At 40.7% G+C, this 25215-nt stretch overlaps 1 protein-coding gene across 4 annotated transcripts in view; it reads left to right on the top strand.

The window, feature by feature from the left end:
* Positions 1 to 25215, top strand: part of rnf220a (ring finger protein 220a) — a 265577-nt gene that overhangs the window by 195033 nt on the left and 45329 nt on the right. For 2 of the 4 annotated variants that reach the window (XM_041803399.1, XM_041803396.1), the window contains exons 3-5: positions 8115 to 8244; positions 16633 to 16681; positions 22333 to 22428. In XM_041803399.1, coding sequence (XP_041659333.1) covers positions 8115 to 8244; positions 16633 to 16681; positions 22333 to 22428 — 275 coding nt within the window. Of the gene's footprint in view, positions 1 to 8114; positions 8245 to 16629; positions 16682 to 22332; positions 22429 to 25215 lie in introns of all 4 variants that reach the window. The other 2 variants (XM_041803397.1, XM_041803395.1) reach the window with 1 other exon arrangement.

The following is a 25215-nucleotide window of genomic DNA, read 5'->3' as shown; positions in this document are numbered from 1 at the left end:
AAAGCAACATGTAAGACAGACAAGAAATAAAGTATTCTGCTGTAGTATTAGCCCTAAGGTGTCAGACAGTCACTTTTTTCCCCAACAAATCATTTCTGTTGGTCACTCTATTTGTCTGCAAGTGTATTTTACACATTTTAACCAATGAAAACTATCAAAAAGAGCATGTTCTTTAATCCTGTAACTTACTTTGATTGGTGGTAACACAGCAGAAACTCCTATATGCCCATTTATGCTGGTCCAAAACCCTGCGACTGCATTTGAGCTTGGTTTTGGAAAATATTACTGTTTTAGACTTTTTTTTTGTTTTGATCTTGAAGATTATACATCAAAAATCTACTATTTTAAGACATTAGAATAGTGTGAAAATTTCAATTTGCTAAGGTTTCCTGAGCCTTCGTTCTCTGTACCACACAACAACAATCATGGGGAAGACTGCTGACTTGACTCTAGTCCAGAGGACAATCACAGTCATCCTTCACATGGAGGGTAAGCCACAGAAAGTCACTGCTGGAAGGGCCGGCTGTTCTCTGACATTGTATTTAATCTTATCATGGAAAGTTGACTGGAAGGGAAAAGTGTGGTAAGAAAAGTTGCACAAACAACAGGGATGAGCTCAGCCTTCAGAGGATTGTCAAACAAAGCAGATTCAAAAACTTAGGGGAGCTTCATAAGGAGTGGAGTGAGGCTGGAGTGTCTGCATGGTGGGCTAAAGAGGAAGGAACTGGACTGTTGCTCAGTGGTTCAAAGTCCTGTTTTAAAGTGAAAGTAAATTTGGCATTTTGCTTGGAAATCAAGGTCCCAGTGTCTGGAGGAGGATGGAAAAAGCACAGAATCCAAGGCGCTTGGACTTGGATTCCACAGGACTTGGCACCTGCCCACAGAGAAGCCAGAACTACCAGAAACTGGTTTGGTGACCATGGTATTACTGTGTTTGATTGGCCAGCCAACTGGTCTGACCTGAACCCTGTAGAGTAGTGGTTCTCAACTGGTCTAGCCTGATATCTCTGATGACAAATCGCGACCCAAATTTCCTGAACAGCACATTCAATTAATAAAAATGTTGCAAAAGATCTTGGATGGAACAGAATTTATGTCAGAAACAAATCTGACATGTTTTACACCTCTTATCCCCAAGGTAACGTGTACATTTTAGCCAATTTTCAAGAGATCTTGAGAAACTGATTCATTAAAATTGTAAAAGCAGCAAGAAAAGGGGATGAATGAGTTGTAATATTTATAAAACATTTAAATTTACCCATTATCACATAAAACGGAGTAAAATAAAAGGTATGGATGCATGTTCTTCATACGCTTTTGCCACCATTTTTTTCCAGCCACACATTGTCGACCCACTGCAAACTGCTCCACGACCCACTTTTGGGTCCCGACCCACCAGTTGAGAACCACTGCTGTCGAGAATCTCTGGGGAAGTGTGAAGAGGAAGATGAGAGACACCACACTCAACAATATAGATGAGCTGAAGGCTGCTATCAGAGCAACCTGGGCTTCATGACACCCCAGCAGTGCCACAGACTGATCGCCTCCATGCCACGTCGCATAGGTGCAAAACGAGCTCCAACCAATTACTGAGAGTATAAATGAACATAATTTAGAAGACTTTAGACATGTGAAATTCAGGGCATAAAACTGACCCATAAACATTTTTTTCTAGTCTAAACGTCTGACAGCATCTCAGTGTTTGACAAAGAGTTAGATCGAGTTGGAGCAGACAAAGTGTTCATGTCATCACAGTAAATAAATCACACAGAAGATAAGAAAAGTCAGCAGATATCCTGATATGAACAGAAACCAGTGAGAGCTATAAAGAGGATCAAGTGTCAGAGACAGGAAAGATATAACATCTTGAAAGAGGGGGCACAAAAAGAGAGATAGAAGTGGATCTGGAAAAAGAAACAAAAGGAACAGATAGGGGTAAAAAAAAAAGACAGATGGAGGGGTTGAGAGAGGGGGGGGGGAGTCAGAGAGAAAGAGAGATGAGGCGATCCATCTTGGCACATTAGGGGGGATCAAGTCGACACTCCATCACAGCTGTCACAGAGTCACACCTCCTCTCTCCTCTCCTCCGTCCCTCCATGCATCCATCCATCCCTCGCTCGCTCCGCCGGCCGGCATTTCACTGAAGAATCTCCCCACTAAAAAGTCCTGTCAGGCCTATTTCCTTGTTATTGTCCGGCCCGCTCCTCTTCCTCCTGCTCTGATACCGTCCCTCCGCTCCCACAGATTAAACGCACCCTTGTTGTGCCTTAGGGTGTGTGTGTGGATATGTGTGTGAAGGTGTGTGTTGCCCCGACATTAATCATCTTTAAGGCGCTGACAAGCCTGGTGTGCGACATCACATCACATCAACATCCCCCCTCACCCTCTCTCCCCTCCTCTTCTTCTTCTTCTCCTCCTCCCCTGGATTTATCCCTCCGTTCACCTCTCACCATCACTCACTTTCCTCAGGGAGCATTTGACAGAGAGAGGGAGACACGGACGAGGGAAATAGAAACATAAGGGTGAAAATGACAGAAGAAGAGGCAGAGACAGTGACAGAGGAGGAGCAGGAAAACCCCTGGATTTTTGGAATAAAAAAAACAAGTTGAGAAGTAAAACTTTAGACGTTTTTGCCTACTGAGCGTGACAAAAGGCCAAATATGAATTACTTTGAGTAAATTTAATTATCTGAATTGTTATCCTCACTTTGAAATAAGTCATACAAGTTAATGTGTTCAAGAAAAAGCAATAAAATTTGAGTATATGATTTGCTTTAGGGAGCTGATTTTGATTATTTTGAGTCCTGACAGAGGAAATTCCAATTCTTATTAGAAAATTGAACCACAGACTTTTACCACATGCTTATATTTGATGTTTTCCTCATTGTTTGAGGCTATTTCCTTCTTCTCTCTAGCAAAATAATATTTTCAAACTTTGCTGGGCATTTGGGGCTATCTTTTGCTTGATATAAGTGTGTTTTTGCATTTCTTTTTTACCAACCAGGTGAAGGTTGACTACCTAACCAGAGGTTTCCAAACAATGGTCCAGGGGCCAAATGCGGCCCATGGTCCAATTTTGATTGGCCTACAGCAAATTCTAGAAATAAAATGCAGTATGGCCCACATTTGAACATGTAGATGTAAACAAACATCTTGACAAGAAGACTTTATTGAGGTACATTGTACTTGTAAACATACTGGTAACCCAAATAATAACAATATCTTGTTTTCTAACTCCTTTGTGGGTGATGGCAGAAAAAGCAGTACGAATAATATTCCAGGAGACGGAGCCAGTGGTAGCCAGGGCCTAAGGGCCCCCTGAAAACTGATTGACATCCCCAAAAACCTGGAAATGGCTGTCTATTTACTTTGTCAGCTAAATAAAGCCTGTAGTGTTAGTTCAGGTGCTGCCATAATTGAGATCTCCTGATCTTACACAAGTCCTCATCAGCTGTCAGCAAGCTGATTTACTCTGAGCACGCTATTGGCTAATCACTCTCATGCTGCCTTCTTTAAACTGTTCTTGCCTGGCTACTCCTACCACTCTCTCTGCAAGCTGCTCCTCCACCCCAGCTCCTCCTCCATTCTGCTTCTGATTTAATCAGTGTGCTTTCCTTACTGGCATTGAAGAAGTGGAAACGTGTGATGCAGGGGGGATCCCAGAACAGCCACACTGCCAAACATAAATAACAGCAATAAGTGCTGATGAATAGCTATTTATAGTCACAAATTATGTGTTTCAAAGTAGTGCTGACTGAGCTAGCCATTTTGGCTTGCTCAGTCTCTAAGCATATCTTATCCTACATTATATTGGTTTTACAAACTTTCACATACCTCACCTGGCGGATATTAAAGTGGCCCCAACATCCTTATATATTTCTAGATGAGGTTCTTAGTGGAAAAAAGTTTGGACACCCCTGGCATAAACACCAAGTATTGACTTGTTGCAACATTACACTGAGTCTGGCAGCGTAATCCATAGATCAACTAGGCTGAGATCAGCTGCAGACTTGGACTGGCACATGGGGCGATGGGTTTGATGAGTGAGGTAGTGTGGCGTTCCCAGTATCTGAGCATGCAAATGAAAGTCAGAGTCGGTCCTTGGGCCTTCTGGTCTTACTAGACTCTTGTAAGGCCTGGATGTTGACCAGTGGCCAGAGACAATGACTGAACTCCTTGTGACGACTTTTCTTTGGCACGTTTTTGGGTACAATTGGCAAGACAGTGTGTTTAATGCTGATATGCTCAGGGACCGGAAGGGTCAGATCCAGAGACTCCCACTTCCACAGGTGCCTGGCATGCTTTCCAAGGCCTGCTCCAGCCCACTGCATACTGGGTGCCCAGGATCCTGATAATGTTCTTGTGTTTCAAATACATGGGCCAGATATGGCAAATGATGGATCTGGCACTGTGTAGTTCCTAGATGGGGACGGCTGCATGCGTTGTGGAGGGGGCGGTAGGGAGGATACCTTGAGAGATGGTGGATGGGCCTGGTTCAGGCCAGGGCAATGACCACTGGGAGGCCAGACCAGTACAGGACCAAGGGCATATGCTCCCATACCTGACCTGACCTGGGCTGCTCTAGCTCCACCTGCTGCATAAAGATGAATAACCTTTTCTCTGGTGTGTATGCTGTTCATATTTGTCTTTACATGCTATTGTGAAGCAGCAGAATATAAATCAAACAACACAAAACTCTTCTTTAGTCCATCCTGTTGTTGATTTCTTTTTTATTCATCCTTTCCATCCTTTTCCCAACATAATACAGATAAAAGTCACCAAAAAATCCAAAATTGAAATGAAATTGCACATTGAAATGCAAAAAAGAGTCAACTTAGAGCATGCAAAATGAGCATTTACATTTTAAGAAGTTTCTTTCTGTGACTTTACAAATCCTAGAAGGATTTAAGAACAGACATGTTTGTGCATGCATCCAGGTGTGTGTTTGTGTGTGTCAGTGGAATAGAAAGAGCCCCATCAGCTTCAGACAGGGATTGGATCTTTCTTTGTTTGCGATGGCGGATGGCGACGGCTTCAGCATGACTCAAATTATCTTGTCAAAGCAATAAAGGGGAGATTGGGGGGGGGGGGGGGGGGGTCGGCGGGAGGGAGAGGGGGAGTACACTGAAGAGAGCAAGGTGGAGACAATACGGCAGAGAAGGAGAGAAAAAGAAGAGGAGATGGAAGAAACAGAAGAAAGAAATGAATGGTTGGGAGAAGAAAATTAGAAATGAATGAGTCTAGAGAGAGAGAGAGAGAGAGGGAGAGAGAGTGAGGGAGGGAAAGGTGTGGAAAAAGAGAGAGACGAAGAGTAATCGATTACCTATTTTTCAAAGTCACTTAACGTGTCCAGTGCTGTGGCTCTGTTGAGTAGCAGTGTAGGAGAATGGGAGCCCGGTATGCGTGCACACGCTCTGAGAAAGGGTAGGGTTGTGTGTAGCACACTGTGTGGAGATGTGTTACCCACAGGTTGTCTCATGATGAGCCCTTCTGCAGGAAACTGTTCCGTCAGACCAATATGTGAGCAAGGATACCTGTCCTCAGAGGGCTGCATGTGCATGTGTATGCATATGTGCATGGGAGAGAGTAAGGGAGCACCAAAGACCCCCCCTCCACCCCCAATCTGGTCCTCTTGTTGCTGTGGTGACATGCAGTCTAAACGGGATATCCTGCCTGAGGCGGGGCCTATTGTTCGCAGCCTATAAAAAGCTCATTTGATTGGCTAAATACAGGAAATCAGGAAGTGTCCTCCACAGTGAGACACTTTCAATAGAGGTTATATTTAGCCTGCAGACTCAAAGGTAGATCTGGAGGAGTAGGATGTATACTACGAATGCACTCAAAAACACAATAGAGCACGCTCCCACACACAGGTAGGCCCCACCCTGTGCCCTGCTGATCAAGGACAATGAAGTGAGGTAGTGTTGGCAGACTCTATACAGCATTATCTCATCCATGGCCAACACTTCTTTAAATCTGCTTTGACCCCGGAGGACACGTGGAGGCTGTACGTTCCTCTGCTCCACTTTTTGTCTGTGTGTGAAGCAGATTATTGTGCACTTAATGCATGTTGTTTCACAGAGTTGAAGCATGAGTCAGTGTGGTGCTAGCTGGAATACAAACTAGCAAGCTTTCCTTGAGTGTCCTTCGTGAACAGAAGGGCCGTCCGGTCAACTCTATGTAATGCAATGGTAATGCCTTATTGAACTGTGTCCCTACATTCAAATCAGATTAGCATTACTGCATACGGTTATATAAGAGAGAGGGAAAATAGGGATATTGTGAAAAAGAGCTTTTAAGAACATCTTTAACAGAAGAAAATGTCACTTAGTGTGAACTTTTTACTCTGTAAAAACGTGGTTGTCTATCTGTAAAGGGTTCCTAACTTTCCCTAAATAAATTTTAAAAATATATACAATTCTGTGCAGAACTTTTGGGCATGTTTGGGCCAAAAACTGACACAAAAGTAAGGCATAGATGTGGCAAGTAAGGCGCCAAAGGAGGATTGACACATCCCGGTTGTGCTCTGGATGTCCTTGCATGTTAGCAGGAGCAAAATAAATAAAATAATCTGTTAAAAAAACAATAAAGTCCACAAATTAAGGGTGGAGTAAGGGTTGGATGTGCCGAGTAATCATGGCTTAGGCTACCGTCCAGTTGGGTGGTAGGGTTGCCACGAACCCCAGGTCAATCTGTGAATGTCCCAAGGACCCGAAAACCCTAGGCAGTCTCAGGGAGTGACATGACCCAGATGTCATCGAGCTTGACCTTGGCAGCCCAGTGATACACGTGTTGACATGTGTCGTGCTTGACTCAATCCTTATGGCCCTAAATGCCTAAAACTAATGCACATGACTGCACGCCCCTTTGCAAATGATATTTAAGAAATTCCGGATAATATTGCGATATCATTTACAATGTCATTAAACACAGGGGTTCCAAAACTTTTCAGCCCAAGACCCCCAAAATGATGGTACCAGAGATCCCCACTGTAACTATAGGTGGTTTAGGCATGATTGTGCACTCTTAAGAACAGTCATTTGCAGATTTAAATTTAAAGGATTTTTTTTAAACTTTCCTTTTAGCTTGAATATCACCAAATTCCCATGTTTTTATTTCAAAACAAACTAATTTCATACATAAATCTTTACAAAATGGGCAAATATAGAACTTGAAGTCATTGACAATCATTTTGTGATTTTTTTTGGAAGGCATTTTGGAGCAGACATCTTTGTCAGTTAGACAGGTGTTAATGGTATCAAGGTCCTGGTCAAGGACCCACATAAGATACTGATCATACCTTGACTGGGATTCTAACCTCATATTTCCTGCACCAAAGTCAGCAAGTAAACCACTGAGCTATGCAGCCAGATAATGCTCAGTGGTGCAGTCGTTAGCACCGTCACCTAACAGCAAGGAGGTTCCCGTATTGAATCTTGTTTGGACAGGGTCTATCTGAGTGCAGCTCATTAATTATATTGCTGACTAAATTGCCCATAGATGTGAGTGTGAGCATGTACGTTTGTTTGGCTCTCAGCCCTGGCATCGACTGGTGCCAATACCCTGCCTGGACTCACTGATGGACTCTCCCTGTTGGCTCCCCAGTGTTTGAAAAATACCAGTAAAGTGTCTTCAAAGTTGTAGATAAAACATGAAGGGCCCTCTGAGAGGACAAGACAACAAAAGGCCCTGGAGGACACTGGTTTCCAAAGTTGAGGTCAGGACCCCAGATAGCGGTCGTGAGACAGTGAAGAGCAAATTTAAATGATATTAAGTGGTATATATTTAACCATTATTGGAAAAAATACCCTTAAAATTTGTCCTATTGGTTTTTGATAAGCATGCTTATAAAGAGAGATATGTACATAAATGTAAGTGTACAAAAAATCCCTCTCATGTAAATTTATATATGATGCTTTGTGCAACATTGAACACTTAAAGCCCCCCCCCCAGCTATCTTAAACACATAAAAATTGACATTGCATCATCATTTTTAACATTAAATTTAATCCACACACTGCCTGAATACAGTATGCAAGACCTGTTTAAATCGCTGGCTCTTATTTTCCCTGCAAACATTCACGCTTCCTCCTGTGTTTGCCTCCTCTGCTCCAGGTAAAAAGAAGATGTCCCTGTACGACAGCCAGGCTCCAATCTGTCCCATCTGCCAGGTGCTGCTCAGGCCCGGAGAGCTTCAGGAACACATGGAGACGGAGATTGAGCGGCTAGCTAGCATATGTCTCAGGTAAGACTCAAATGTACAATGTGGGCCTGATTCACAGAGGGGTTGTGCTGCTTTTGCAGCCTCTTAATCTGTGCGAAGGAGAGAAAAAAAAGCATGCAGTCCTCAGGCACATGCAAGTGCACATCTCTGCACCCAGTCAGGAGTTCAGTCCCAAAAGGAGCAAAGCTGCTGATGCCACATGGAGATAAAAGCCCTGCAGCGACCAAATCTGTGAAAGAAATATAAACAGAAACATACAAATGAAGTCATTTCTATGTATGCCCCGAGCCTGAAGCGTTATAAATTAATGTAACATACATCTTCATTACTTCCCTGGAGTCAGGGACGATATATTGATATTGGAGGAAGCAGGTGATAAAAAAGATTTTTAAGACAAATATTTTATTGCTCATAAAGATTATCATTTTTTAAAGCATGGGGTTAAGGCAAAGCCTTAACTCAGCGTTTATGTCAGGCTCACCGACTGCTTGTCTTTCTGAGCCGAGATTTGGCCGTCATAAATCTGCATAAAAGGCCGAGGCACGCCGTCGACGGAAGGCTAAGTGTTTCCTGCGGGGATCAGGATTCAAACCTGTGACCTCAGGTTCACCGCCGCCCTCTTCTTCTCCTCCTGGCAGTTGCACGAGCTGTTTTACGGTGGATAAATCAACTCCAAGCCCTTTTAACGATGGGACACAACCATTAGGATCCATATTTCACCTTCACCACACGTCTGGCTGGATGTATGTGTGTGTTTGTGTGTGATCTGTATTTGTGTGTGACCCGGTGTCCACCTGAGAGGCCCAGCTTTATGATAGTCCCCATTAACCTGAGGGAGCGGGGCAACAAATAGCGTCACCCCACGTGGAAATCACACTTCATTTACCCCCGTTTACCCCTCCTCCTATCTGTCCCTGTCTGCTATATTTACTGTAGTTCTCCTCTTAGCCTTCATATTTCATCCTTTCTTTCCTCTAGACTCATTTTTTATTTATTCCATACCTTGTTTACCCTCACTTATGATCACTGAAGTCCTCTTTTTTTTCCTTTTTTGTGCTCTAAGGTATTCTCTGACTCTGTTTTCCTTTTGTTGCCTCTTTTTTTTCTCCTGTCAGTCAGTTTTTACTTTTTTCACTTTCCTGGAAGCTCCAAGCAAACATGAAAACAAATCAGTGCCCTGGGATGGACTCAATGTCCTCAGTATGAAGGGGTCAAGATGAGTGACTCTTCCTGGCTTTGTGATCAGGGGAGGATGTATGTAGAGAAAGCAGGTCAGTCGTCTGCAAGAAAAATATGACAGTATGGGAAATCTGTGCAACAGTTTAGGATAACCCATACAGACATCAAAGTTGTCACCATCCTCTAGTGAGATGCCAGAATATTAAACTTTTAATATAATACTGGTTAAAAAAACAAATATTATTACCCAGTTTGATAAGGCAGCGACAAAAATAGAAGTCCAAGCTGGGCGCCAAATATTGGTTAATTTCTTGCTTTTAGTTACCAAAAAACTGAAAGCAAATTCCTCCACATTTTCTAGATTTGCAGTGTTAAAGTACAGATACACTGGTGGGATGCAAAATATTATCAGATGTTCACTTAAAAATTCAACTATTTGTACTGGCAGTTCTTAAAATGTTTGCCGATATCCAACGGCTGTAAATATCCACCATATGAATATGGCTGAAGTGTTTTTTTTTTCCACTTTCCTTCAGCTTCGAAGTATGTTTAAGGGCTGAATGTTCACATTTGAACTGTACTATGGGTAACAGTCTTCATCTGCAAACATTTGTCCCTTTGAACTCTAAGTGAAAATATTAGAAAGTGGAAGCGTTTAGGAGCAACAACTCAGTCAGGAAGCAGAACATGTGTACAAGTGGCCAAGAATCTGCTGATTCCATAGCTGAAGAGTTCAGAACTTCCACTGGCATTAACTTAAATACTAAAACTGTGCGGCAAGAGCTTAATGGAATTCGTTTCCATGGCCATTTCCTGCATGTAAGCCTCACATCACCAAGTCCAGTGCCAAGCGTCAGATGGAGTGGTGTAAAGTAGTTGTTCTCATCTGGTGGGTCAGGACCCAGAAGTGGGTCATTAAGCCCTTTTCAGTGGGTTGCCAATGTGTGCCTGGAAAAAAATTTCACCAAATTGTCTATGAGATGCTATAAAACATGCATGTTTTCTCCTGTTTCATTGTTTTGTTACATGTTTTATACTGTCTTAGGCCCAAGCTCTGCTATTTTTTATACACCTGATTTACCAAGAGGTTCTCCAAAATTTGGGTCACAAGTCTCCTTGAGAAGTTGATGATGGGTCCAGTGACTCAACCAGTTGAGAACCACTGGTGTAAAGCACACCAACACTGGACTGTGGAGGGACGAATCACGCTTCTCCATGTTGCACTCAGATTGGTGAGTCTGGGTTTTGCGGATGCCAGGAAAATGTTACCTGCCAACTGTGAATTTTGATTGAGGAGTGATTATGGTACTGAGCTGCTTTTTGGGGTTCGGGCTAGGCTCCTCATCTCCAGTGAAGGCCAATCTTGATGCTTCAGCACAGCAACACATATTGGACAATGCTGTGCTTCCAAATTTGTGGCAACAGTTTGAGGATGGCCCTTTTCTATTCCAACATGATATAGGAATATAAAGACATGGTTTTATGAGTTTGGTGTGGAAGAACTTGACTGACCTACACAGATCCCTGACTTCAACCCCTCAAGAACCTCTGGGATGGTCTGGAATGGGGACTGTGAGCCAGACATTCTCATCAAACATCAGTGTCTGATCTCTTAAATGTTCTAGAGCAGTGTTACACAACTCTGCTCAACCAAAGAGCCAAGTTAATGAAAAATGCCTTGCAAGAGCCACAATCTAAATGGTGAAAAGTGGCAAAAATGGGTTAAAGTGGCAATGAAAATAAGTGAAGGGTGGCAAATATGGGGAAAAGTGGGCAAAAAAGGCATATAATGGACAGTACTGGGTGAAAAGTGGCAAAATTGGGTGCAAAGTCACAAAAAATGAGTTACTGGTGGTCAAAAAGTGGCAAAAATGAGTGAAAAGTGACTAAAATGGGCAAAAAGCTGTTATAGGTGGGAAAATGGGGGAACAGAGGCATTTAATAGCAAAAAACAGCTTAAATGGGCGGAAAGTGGCAAAAAAAAAGGGCCCGTCTCAAATGAGCACATAGGCATGTCTTCAAAAAAGTCAAGATGTTTGGCTGAAATTTTTAGCAGGGGACAGAGAACAGAATGAGCGAGGGTCATCCATCCATCACTGTCTAATCTGAGGTGGTGTGTGTGTGTGTTTCAATAATTAATAAAGGTTAGTCATCTGCCCTTCCCTGTGTGGGTCTGACACACTGTGTAAGCCTAATACACACACACACTAACACACACAGGTGGTTATTTAAGGAAATAGCGTCATCCTGGGTGAGATGGCCTGGTGGCTAAGTCATGGCTGACTGATTTAGACTCTCGCCATGAACCCGTCCTAAACCTGCATACCTACGAGGGAACAGAGAAGGATGATATGGGAGATATTTTATTAAAGTTTCCAGACACAAAGAGGCTCAGTTTAACTCTGTGTGTGAAGTATAGGAGAAAGAATAAAAGCTAAAAGTGTTCTGCCTGTTTTATTTCACATAGCCGTCTCATTCTATATCACACACACACAGACTCACACATGCTGTCTCCCCCTGTCTGGGCTCTCTGCATGCTAGCAGCCTTCATTGAAAGTGACAGTGGGAATTTGGTCCAATTTGTAGTAAATCTGCCTTTAATGACGACCAGCGCGGCCGAATGAAAGAGCTCTGGGTATGGAAACGAAGGTGTGTGCTTGTTTGAATATGCTGCTGTGAGAAATGTGTGAGCCTGGTCTTTTCTAGAAGTATCTACTCCTCTTTTCTCTGGTTTTTCAGGTTTATTTTCATCCTTTTGTTTGCTGCATGCATGTGTGTGTAAGAATTAGGGCTGCAACAATACCAGAGCTTTAAATTTTGATACAATCTGAGTGAATATATCAATATCATTACCTGTTTTTAGACCAAGGCACCAAATTTTGGGTCATCTTTTGATTTTAATCACCAGATATCCTAAGCAAACTATGCATGTTATCTAAAAACTGGGCCTCATTCACCTGTATCGTCTTAGAATATCTTTACAAGAGAAACCGACATGGGATGCATGGCACATTCTTAAACTGCCACATTGTTTGCACCTATGTGCAGCGGTGCATTTAGTTATTTTGGGGCCCTGGGTGAGTATTGACATGAGGCCCTCCACATCCATCTTTCTTCCCCCTTTAAAATTCTTATCAAAGAAAGTCTAACCTTTAAATTGATGTAAAAACTAACTAAAATGACTGTTAGGTGATTTTTAAACATTGAAATGTCAAGGCGGATTTCAGAATATCCGCTTGTAGACTTCAGTGATATTTAATACTAAATTTGCATATTTATTTGTATTTTTTAAACATGAAATTTTAATCATTTTTATTCTTTTCTATTTTGGATTTTTTTTACAATATTTTGGCCATGTTTTATCAACGAAAAGTCCTTAAAAAAAGTGGCAAATTTATATAAATCTTTGATAATATATTCATAGATTATTAATTATTGAATATTTAGTTAAATATCAGTCACACCAAATTACTTTTGTATGGTGTTTTTCAAATTAAAAATTATTTTTTTAAAAAGAGGATTTCAACAAGGATTGATTAAAGACAAACATGGACAACATTTATGCAACACACACAGATTTACTGGAAGTTTTTACAAAATTTTATCAAATCCATACAGATTTCCAGAAATTTCAAAGAAATAATCTCAAATGTCTCTGAAAATTATTAACCATTTTAAAAAGTATTTCATAAAACACATCTCAGAATTTCATTAAATATTTATTATATATTCCAGTGAAACTTTATCACAAAGTCTAAACATATAAATAAAATGTCCCCTCCTCCTGAAAAATTTCAAGCAAATTCTCCCTAAGATTTTTCATCTCCAAAATTTCATGAAAATGCACAATCCTCCAAAACAACCAAATAAATTTTATGAAATTTCGATGAAAAACTCAATGGACATTTCACCTAAATTCCCGATCAGTTCCCCAAATTTCCATCAAAATACCTATAAATTTAAAAAAAAATGCCCCAAAAATTGTTTCCCTATATCTCATATTCTCTTAAATATTTCCCTAGTTTCCATTAATATACCTGAAAATTTCCAAACAAATTCCAGAAAAAATCTCAATTTTATGTCATATTTCTCATCATATTTTACGTAATTATTTACATTTTATTTGTTTTTATTATTTGTAGCTGGCTCTGATGCTACTATAACATGACAGTTTACTTGTCATTTCACACTTTTAATGAGTGTTTTAACCACTGAAAAGTCGTACTCCCAGAATACAGACCAGTGCAGCAGAGAGGGTTAACTGTATTTTGTGTTGAAGGGGCCCCAGGTAAGTTCCTACTTTTGCCTAATGGTAAAGTCACCTCTGCCTATGTTCTTAAGTTAATGAGGTTCTTGTAAGGTGGAAGCACATGCACATTCCCTCTAATCGGCATTGAGAAAGGCCACTTTTGTACCCATATAAGGGCATGAGCCTGCAGGGCAGTGTGCAAACACAGAAGGCACAGAGGAATGAGAGATGAAGAAGCAAGTTATCAGGGACATACAAATTAAAATCAACTGTAAAATCAATCACAATGATTTGAAATACTATAATAGCTCTAAAGTGAATAGTTCTGCTCTAAGTGATGCCAAAAAAGGAAGATCTGATTCTATTTTTTAGCACCAATGGATATTCAACGCCAATGCAGTGTCAAACAGCATGTACATCTCTGTCCTTACAGTTTCTACTTTGTGCATAGACATGGAAACCACAAACAAACACACATACAGTTGAGCAAATAGAAACCTATCATACACCTGAACATGTCAGGATGCTCATGGGGGTAAAATAATCTACATACCCCTTCACCCCCTTCCTCTTTATACCTCAGCTCCTCTTCTTCTTCTTCCTCTAAAATCAATTTGACTCTCCTTCTCCTGCAGATGACAAAAAAGGCAAAAAGCAATCAGTATCTAGGTTAGCAGCATCCCTTCATTCCTCCCCTCTCTCTGTCTCTCTCCTCTTTAAGGAGAGGAGGATGTGGGCGGGACAGAGGCCTCTGCTAGCTGTCACTCAAACTCAGTCTGTCTGTGCTGGTGAAGGATTGATGCAGATTTAATCAGGTTTGGGAGAGAGGGCGGTTTTCCTGAATGGAACTACTTCTAAATCACAGATGAGTGCTTTTAAATTCAGATGGGGATGCAGGTTTTCATAGTGGTCTTTTCCTGTGACCTCAGAATCATTAAACCCTCCCCTGGTTTTGACTTATGTTAAGGCAAAGAATGACAGGAACTAAGGGGAGACAGTAGGTTTTTAGATTTTCCAAAAGGCCCCCCTGTCCATCATTGTTATAACATTTTTCAAATTGCTTTGTCTCCACTCACATTCCCTCTTTCCTTTCTGTCTGTCTGTCTGTCTGTGTTTGTTCCTCTCTGCCGTGCTCCTCATTTCCACCCTCGTCTCCTTGCTTTGACGCGTCAGGCAGCCGGAATTTCCAAACCTATAACCCTCGCCATCAAAAATTCATAGAACCAGGCAAACAGAGGCAAGACACACCAAGTCTCCCATCACCCCCTCTCTTTCTTTCTCTTGTTTTCTGTCTTCTTTCATCTTTCCCTCGCTCGATCCTTCTCTTTATATTGCACAAACCTTCTTTCTCTCACCTCACCATTTCATCTCCTTCTGCCTCTTTTCTTATTTTTGCTCCCTTTCATCTCTCTATCAGCCCTCTCTGTCACTGTGGCAATTTTCTCCCATCGCAGCAGGCATGCAGCGGCTGTCCCCTCTCTCTCTCTCTCTTCCTGCCTCCCCCCCGCCTCTTGTCGCTGTTTGACACCGTCAACGAGCAGGTGGAGGTGGCTGTTATTGTTGATGCCTCTGCAGAGGCTCCAGGTAATGAATAAAAGAGAGATAGTGGGAGACGGAGCCAGAGATGACAGAGACAGAGATAGAAAAGGGGGGGAGAGGTGGTGGTGTTGGCAGATTTCCCTGCATTACACAGCAGCTTGACTGTGTCACCCATGTTTATTCTCTTTGTTGGTGGAGGTGAGGGCCGCTGTTACGCCTTCACACACACATGACATGCACAAACACATTACACACATGCACGGATGCACACTCACAGGTACACCTGCACAGCACAGAAACAGACATGTTAGCCACACACAAAGACATTTAATAGAGACAACTGAAACTAAACAACCACTAACTTATATTCTACTCACCAATCACATCAGAGAAACTCATTAATGCCAGCTAAAACATTTAAAGAAACTTACCATCATAAGTGAGTCAAATCAATGGATCCTGGACTTCGTTCAAGTTCTGTCCTAGGTTCTTAAACCAAGTCCAGTTGCCCTTTTTGGATTGAGCGATTTGGCTAACTGTGACCTGAATGAATGAAAACCTACACAGACATCCTTGCTGAGTCACTTTGAATGCTGGAAATGACAACTGCATTTAAACAGTGTTGATTCTTGCATTCATGGTTCATGCACCTCTTGATTTATCTCTATTAAAAGATTCTGCAAGTCAGAATCAGAGCCAGATTTTGGCATTTTAACAGTTATCCCTGTTATCCAGCATGTCCATGCTATCAGTTTAGTTAAATCTACAATTTTAATGGATAAATTCAAGAATCTTTGCATAGAAAACCAAGAGGTACAAAAATAAAATTATGTTATACAGGTGTATCAGAAGGACCATGACTAAGTAATTAAAAACACTGGATATTTAATGATTTCCATTGAAATGCCAGGAAACATTTTTAAAAAATGATAGTCATGATAGTCATACGCCCAGCCATGATCAGCTGATGGCCAGCTGATCCTAATTATTGCCTCCCAGCTCTCACAGCCAATCACAGCTCTTTCACAGCTTAACCTCCTCCACCCCAGCCTCCTCCTTTTTAGCATAAAGCTTGTTGCACCCTCCTATTCAGATTCATTCAGATGGATTAATTGCTTTCGAACTAATTTTATTGTACTAAATGCATGTTGTCATAGATGTTTCTTTCCATGTGGGGGTTTCTAGGCATGCAAAGTCAAAGCGTGCTGCTTGACTAACCCATCTTTAGAGTAGAGTCTTCTCCACAACATAAAACTGTAAGTCTGTTTACAATAAAATGTTTAAATGTATGAAGAGAGTTTTCCTGACTGAAGAACTGAGTATCTTAAAAATGAATGACCTGTCAGAGATCTACCAAACAAGCACACAGGCATGCCAGATTCAACACTTTGCAACACAACTAGACAAACCCACTGATTCTGTTTCTTCTTTCTCTCCAGCAGTAAGAACCCCTCACCCAAGGATGGAGCTGCCACTCCAGGAACCCCCAAGGTGAGATAAAGTCTAATTTATTTCTACAATGTATTTATAATCTGTTTTTATTTGCTGCTGCTGTCATAGATTTAAATGCTGAGATGCATGTTTGACAAGCTCCCATTGTTTTAATGATATAAAAGTACCAAGGCTTTAGAAAACCACATCAGTCAGGTAAAGAGGACTCCATCAAGACTGGTGGCCCCATTTTGCTACCATAATGTTGAAAATGTTTTTGTGCCATTTAGACGATGTGCCATTGGTAATGGGACATAATAGTATGTCATAACAGCATGCAAAGCAGACATAAGAGACAAAAAACCTTGATTCTTGTCTATCAGTTTTCATGGGAGCGCTCCAGCACAATGCAATAGGCTGTTTTAACTTTGATGCACTGTTTCTATTTTCCTTTCTTTTGCTCGTGCTGACTTTGACAAGGAACAAGAAACAAAGAAGACTGACAAAGCTCATAGGGCCCTACATAAAGATGTCAAGATGTCATTGTAAACTGTGTTGCCCTCACTGGTGTTTCAGGGGAAGACTGAAATTTACAGGGAAGAGAATTATGTTGAAGTAGAGATGCACCAACTGTGAAAATTAGGGTCTGTAAGGATACTGATTTTTTTTAAATAGCTATTTAGCCAACTCCAATGCCAATACCAGTGCTTCTTTTTGATGTACCACTCTTTTAGCGTTTTTCCTCACATTTGACCATGAAATTAGTTCAAACTTTAGGCCACACTTGCTACCCTGTAAACAAATCTCTCATTTGACTCAGCATACCCTTGCAGCATTGACAGTCAACATCCAGTTCTGCATGATGCAATGAAATATCTGACATTTGCATGCTTTTTGGGCATGCTATGAGAAAAATACCCACTATTGAGTGCCTACGTCTTCTATCCTGTTAAAAATAGAATTAGATATTTGCAATGTATTTTGAACTGTCTAACTCAGAGCTGTTACTCTGCTGCCTGCGTTCCTCTCGGCTGCACTGAGGGGGGAATCAGCTGTACTGCAGCCCCACATCTGATACTCTCTCTCTCACACACAAACACAAGTGCCAGTCTCTCCTTGTCCAACAGGCAGTGGAGCCAAGAAGCACTGTACTGTGATTGTCCCAATTAGAGAGGCTGAGATACAGATGGAATAGGAAAAGAAGAACAGACATTTTTTAGGAAGACAGTTTCATGAATCTAACAAGCAGACATTCCAGAGGGTAAAACTGATGCAACTGTGCCACCCCAATACAATCAGGGGCTTCCTCGCTTCCATTCATCAGCCAAAATTGAAATCCAACTAAAAACGGGAGTTGCCCTTTTTGCAGAAAACGATCATCCAGTGTGCTCATAAACGCAGCCATAAAGTCATTCGGAGGGGCTGTTTTCATTCCCACACACCTCAGGGTGCTGACCCAGGCTTAAAGCGGTTCTCACTGCACTGTGTGTGGGCTTGTACTTGAGAAAGGCAGACAGAGCAGCAGTGAACGTGGCCTTCGTCTCTGGTCGTGACTGTGCATCTAACTGATGTTGTTTAGTATTCAGCGTGAGGCCGTGCTGAATGTTGAGGGCCAGTCTGAAGCGCTCAGGTCTGTTGTTGTCATCTAGTCACAGCGGTGCACCACCCGCCCCTTTTAGACTGGAGATTAACCTTAACGCACCTTCTTATGGGGTGTTTGGCCCACTTTGTATGCTCCTTTCTTAGCTAAGGTGAGAGGATTAGACTGAAAACATGAGATCCCTGCAGGGCAGCACGATACATGTTCGATGTGATATATCATGCATGCTAAAAGATTTAGAGCTCCTGCCTCCTGTTTAATTCAGATTCAGATTCAAATTCAGACAACTTTATTGATCCCAAGAGGGCAATTCATTTGCAGCTCACTCATGTCCACAATAATGAAAGCTGAACTGTAACATATCAACACTGATAGATCAACAAGCAGAGGTCATTAAAGGACAACAAAACACAAGATGAACACATAAATAACAAATGAATAAAAAGATGAGAGGATAGAAGTCGCAGAAGTTAAAAATGGCTAAATCTTCTCTGACAATGCCAAACACAACCACAGTGGCTGACTTGCGACAAATGCTGGTTAAAGAATGGGATGCCATCCCACAGCAGTGCGTGACCAGGCTGGAGGATGTGCCAGGATGTTGTATGGAGGCTCCTGTTTGCTAAATGAATCAATTGTGAAATTGCCAAAATGTTTTGTTTCTTCAGACTTCAATCCACCAAACAAGAGGCAATATCAGAATAAGCTGTTTGGCATCGGCAGGGAAGATTTGGCAAATTTTCTTATGGGTGCAACCCCTGTACTCAGCTCTGCTGCTCATCCCACAAATGCATGATCCTTACAAATGTGGCACCATTTCAAGCGGAAATAAACAGGCTCTCCAACAGTATACGATTTACAGTGCTAACACTGGCCTAGGATATAATACGCTATTTATTTACATGTAGAAAAGCTAGATATGCAAATGTAAGAATAGTTTGAATCCCATGGGATGCCGTATTACTGTATTTTGGGTCAATTCTAGGTTTAAAAGTCCCTCTCCGTGCAGTCTTAATCCATTTACTCATCTGAATGTAGCCTTTAAATGCAACCTTTTTGCAGCTGATCTCTTTGCATGTTGATTTAATTGGTTGGTTTAAAAGACCAAAATTTCAATGAGAGATCTTCATTTATAATGTCTTTGCAGAATACCGTTAAATGTCATATTCTAATGATAAAACTTGAGCATATTCCCAGAACGCCCCCGGGTAAATGATTCCCGACCTTTTTAAACCTGTGTAAAAGAGAAAAAAAGACCACATACACACTCATTTCTACACACACTATCACACATACACACTCACACAGAGGCATAAAAGCATCATGCATAATGTCCAATTTACTGTGGCAGCACTGGAGGTTGGTCATTTCTCACATATTATTATTAGATTACTGCTGTCGAGCACTTAAGCCTCTGCTCTGCCCCTTTCCACTTGATTAATAGGAGACGACTGTAAATACAAATATTTCATAGCTGCCTTGTAAAAACCCAGCAGCAAGACATAAGCATACATATACTACAGCTCTGTCAGGGCTTAGCCTTGTAAAAAGATGATATTTCCTCTCTTTTGCTCCCTTCTTCTCTTTCTTTCACATCATTATCCACTCACTTGTTCTTCACTTGAGGAATTCCCTGGATTGTCTTTGTCACAGAGTGGGTTAGAAGAGGAAATATGTGTGTCTCTGAGAGTAAAACTGTGTGTGTGTGCTTCTGCAAAGTGTTGTGAGACAGATTTATAGACAGGCAGCATCCTGTAATGTCAGACAGTTACGCTCCTCCTTCTCAGATGTTTACCCTTCCTCCTCCTCCTCTCTGGTCCTTCTCTCCGTTCAATCCCTCGTTCCTCCCTAACTCTTCTTAACGTCTCATAAACATTAACTCTAATCAGTGGAAGGGGCTTTATGGACAAAGTCAGGCAGGTTACAGTCGTCATCAATGATGTGTCTCTTTCAGCATCTGTGGCAGTACAACTCTGAAAATTCTCCAAGGTTAAACTTTCCAATTCCTGATTTTGTCTGTTTAATGGATCTGTTTTATTTCTGTAAAGATTAAAGCTTTTTTCTTGATAATTGTGTTCTAAATTTCTATGCAGGGTGCAGAAATTGTGTGCTTTCAGAACCTATAGGATGTCTATTAAGAAAATATGCAAGTGCAATGTGGAAAATATGCAATAATACTGCAGCAAGAGCATATTAGGGTGTATTTGCATTAAGCATATGGACTGAAATTTACACCATATTAATTGATTATTAAATGAAAATGTGTAATGTTGGCATTGAAAGATTTTTTGATACCGAATTACTCGTGTTTGTGATTGGCCACAAGCCAACATGGAGACAACATACTTAATTAATTAAAGGAAAAAAAATCAGTGCTGTACAAATCCTGAATTATAAGGCTTTACAGTAGTTCTTTTACTCACTGATGAGTGCGTACACATCTGTGCAGAAATGTGGGTATCTACCTTCAACCTTCAAAACAACTATAAACGCAATAGTAATACTGCAAAGACGGGACATTCATATTAGCAATTAAGCAGATTTCTGATTTCCAATGAAATTTTACAGCTTGTTTTAATGGGAAGAAAAAAATCTGCAAAATCGGGGAGCAGGTGGCCTAGTGGTTAAAGGCGCTCCCCATGTGCGCGGGCGGCCCAGGTTCGGGTCCAGCCTGAGGCCCTTTGCCGCATGTCTTGACCCTGTTTCTGACTCTGTCCGTTGTCCTCCTCTTTCTAATGAAGGCACAAAAAAGCCTGAAAATATATCTTTAAAAAAATAAATAAATAAAATAAAATTCTGCAAAATATCAAAGTCACCTGCAGACTAAGTACAGATGTTCTTTTACATCCAGGAGAACCAAGAAGAATTGACAGGTGTTTATAAAAAAATGAAAAGACATCTAGATGGGAGCATATGTAGCTCTAAAACCTCCATCTAAATCTCTGCATTGATAGTTCTTTTCCATATGTGTAAGCTGCCCACACCATAGGCACTAATGCAACCCCATACCATCAGAGATGCAGGCTTATGAACTATAAGCTGATAACAAGCTGGATGGTCCCTCTCCCCTCTGGTCAACAGGACATGGCATCCCTGGTTTCCAGAAAAGAAATCTAATTTCTATTTATCTGACCACAGAACAGTTTTCCATTTTGCTTCAGTTCATTTTAAATGGGCTTTGGTCCAGAGAAGATGGTGGTGTTTCTGGGTCATGTTCCCATATGGCTTCTTCTTTGCCTGATAAAGCTTTGACTTACATTTGTGGATGGCATGGACAACTGTGTTGACAGTTATTTCTGGAAGTGCTCCTGAGCCCATGCAGTGATTTCCAATACAGAATCATGCCTGTTTTTAATGCAGTGCTGCCTGAGGGCCCAAAGATCACAATCGTCCAATATTGACCTTTAACCTTGTCCTTTGCACACAGAGATTTCTCCAGCATCTCTGAATCTTTTGATGATATTATGTTAGTGAGATGTTAAGGGTTATGTTAAGGAACATTTTTCTGAAATTGTTCCACTATTTTTGGCCATTTTTTGCAGATTAATGAACCTCTGCCCATTTTACACTTCTCAGATACTTGTTGTCTCTAAAGTGCTCCCTTTATACTCAGCCATGTTACTGACCTGTTACAAATTAACCTAATTGGCATCCAGCTGTTCTTCGTTAGTACCACTTTTGCAACCTTTGTTGTCCTGTCCCTACTTTTTTTAAAAGATGTGTTACAGCCATCAAATTCAAAGCAAGAATATATTTTTCATGAAATGGTAAAAATGTCACTCTTAACATCTGATATGTTGTTAATGTTCGACTGTGAATTAAATATTGGTTTTAAGAGGTTTGTAAACAAAATATAATTATTTATATAGCACCTGCTGCTATTAAATGCTTTACATCATAAATGCAATGCACACCAATTAAAACAATGACAAAATCAATGCATTCTGTTTTTATTTACATTTTCCACAACACCTGAAATTTATTGGAAATGAGTTCCTAACACTATTAATAGTGAGAAGATGTTTCTCTGCATTTGTAGCTCCACAGGTAAATCTAACAGTATCATCTGCGTATTGACGTATGTTTTGATTATCTCTCTCTTCTTCTCCAGTCGATGCTGTTGTCGGTGCACATCAAGCGTGAGGGAGAGTCTCCTGTGGTCTCACCGCTGTCGTCTGAAGACATCCACCACTCTGACAGATACCAGGTCACACCCACAGGCACACACACCCACACAAATATATACTAAAGCCTCTTTTTACACACAAAAATGTCTAGAATTGGTAGAGGTTCCCTGCTGGATAAGATGCAGGGGTTTGGGGAGAAGCTGGACAAAGCAACATAACACTGAAATGAAAGTTTGCTGCCTTGATATGGAAAAAAAGTGGTAGTTTGCATTCAAATATCACTGGTGTAGGGTCAAAACCTCCTATCTATATTTGTCATGATTTTATTTTTTTCATAAATCAGTGCTATTGGTCATCCTTTACATCTATCAGCGGGTTTTACAAATTTTAAATTAATAAAAATGTGTCAAAAGACTTTTGAAAATGACAGTTCTTTCCCCTTCTTTGAAAAGTGGTGATTTTGAGATAGGAGGTTGTGACTTTTATTTTACTGTTAAAAGACATCGTGACATTTTTGTTTAAATAAAACGCTGCCCTCATATGTACTAGATATGTACTGTATAAGACATAAGACATTACACTTTGTTGAATGAGGGTACCAGAATCAAAGATCTGTTCAGGAGCTTTAATGCCATTAATGAGAGAAAACCTGCAGAGTCTGGGGAAAGTTCTCAACCCAAACAGCCTCTCTGACACTCTGCAGAAAGTCTGCTGAAGGCTCGATATTTAGATAATTTTTGCCAGTGCACAGACTGACCGCCAGTGTGTTCCTAATGTCCAAAATTCTGCTAGACAGCCCAAAGTTTAAACAATAAGCATCCATCACAGAGCTGTGCTTCATTATAATGGCATTTGATTGCATGCCATTTTATTAAAAAAAAAAGAAGTATTTTTTTAGTTCTATAAAGCTCTTTTATTATTTTTCTTCCTATCCCTCACAGCCCTGCTCTAATGTTCTTTTATTAATTTCAATGAGTGATATTTTATAGAAAAACAGAAATGCCAAGCAAGCTTCTTTGGCCGTTTTAACTGTGTAGCAAATCATGAGACTTCCATAAAGTACCGAATCGTACTGTGAACTCTTTAAATATGACAGATGTTCAACGTTGTTAGCTGAGAATTATGTCAGATCGAGGTTTTTACGCCCTCTCAGCAGTTTAGTTGACCAGAAGGCCAAATCCCTTAAATTTCTGATCTCTTTAAAGGCGGCCTGACTGCTTTTATCTCTTAAATTCATCAAAGTTTGTTCATGTAATTCTTCTGGCTGTGATCTATCTGTGGGTTAAGTGGGTTTCCCCCCTCACACCATAAAATAAGAACTATTAAGTCCTCACAGACGTTACATCCATACGTTCGGGATGACACAGCTCATAAAGACCTTATAGCGATAAAGTAGATTTTCTCATTAAGTGAAACTGCTGAAATCACCTTATATTATACAAATGATTAAGTCAATGGTGACTCTTTTTACCACCCTGAGAATGAAGCATAATGGCAGACTTTGCCACCTTCTCTCTGCCTGTCAGTCCATGTCGCTGCTCCCTGGCTACCGTCTTTTAAAATCCTGACCTATCAGCAGACTCTCAGTGTCATAACGTACGGTAGTGTGGTGTAGTGATGTGGGCCGATAACTCAGCAGAGGAGAGGAGGGAGTTAGGAGACGGATGGAGGGTGAGAACAGAAGGGGAAGTACTTCCTGCATGACGGCTCTGGCTGATGGACGATGGGCTGCCTACTCACTGTTTCCGTGTCAACGAGAGGGCATCCATAACTGCGACTGAGGATGCTTTAGTCAGCATGTAGCTAAAGACTTACAGGCCTCTGGGTTTGAGTCCAAAGTGCAGAACATGTGAGTGACGAAAGAGGAGAGGACAACATATGTGACCTCACTACAGTTTATTTCTCAATGCTACACTCTTAATGATGAGACTGTTATTCTTAATGATGCAGGGAACTTAACCCAGGCATCCTGAATGACCCATGACCCCACTGTCCCGTATTCACTATATAAATGTAGGGTTAAATTCATGCACTCACCTGTATGGGAACGAATCAATCTGCAGTTAAAAAAGTGTTCTACTTGATTGAAATTTTCAGTTTCTTTTTCATAAATATCTACTTACATTTCTGAGCTAATGCAGACATTCTTAACTGTGTTTTTGCAGTGCATTTTTTAGATTTAAGTTATAATTCGTCCTTTATAATCTTGAAATATGATAGAAAGATTGACCTCATTTGTTTTAAAGTTTAGATTGCAAGTAAAATAAATTGAAAAACAAAATAAAACTACCATAAATTAAAAGTAGCAGATAGATAATCAAGCAGAAAAAGCCAAGAACAGCTGAAAATAGTTGCTTTGTGATCCGAGTAGTTTTTATCATGTTATTTTAATTTTATTGAGTTTTAATGTTGGATAAAAGGGGTTCAAGATGTTTGCAGCACAGAGACAGAAAAAATAATTTCCCTTTTTTGTTTTGTAGTAGGACAGTAAGCATTAGTCAATAACCAGACTTGGTTTTTATAATGATTGTTAATCCAATTTGATGAACAAGTGAAGTAGTGTAGATCAGAGGTGGACAACTGGTGGCATGGGGGCCACATACGGCCCTCCATCTCACTTAATGTGGTCTTAAAAGCCAATGTAAAAAACACAGTAAACTATAAATGTGAAGCAAATATGACAAAATCTATCATGAAAACATAGAAATAAAACTATTTAACTTATAATCTTTGATTCTTGTATATTTAGTTCTTTGAAAGAAATTAGTTGGTAGAATTGGCTGTAATTGTTTCTGTGTGCACTTTTTAAAGGGATAAATTTGCAAGGAAATATGTTTAAATATGTTAATATCATATCCACTGAAAAA

Source organism: Cheilinus undulatus, linkage group 13 (assembly GCF_018320785.1).
Source record: "Cheilinus undulatus linkage group 13, ASM1832078v1, whole genome shotgun sequence".
NCBI lineage: Eukaryota > Metazoa > Chordata > Actinopteri > Labriformes > Labridae > Cheilinus > Cheilinus undulatus.
The sequence above is the reverse complement of the archived record's forward strand: the minus strand, read 5'-3'. Positions and strand labels throughout refer to the sequence as shown.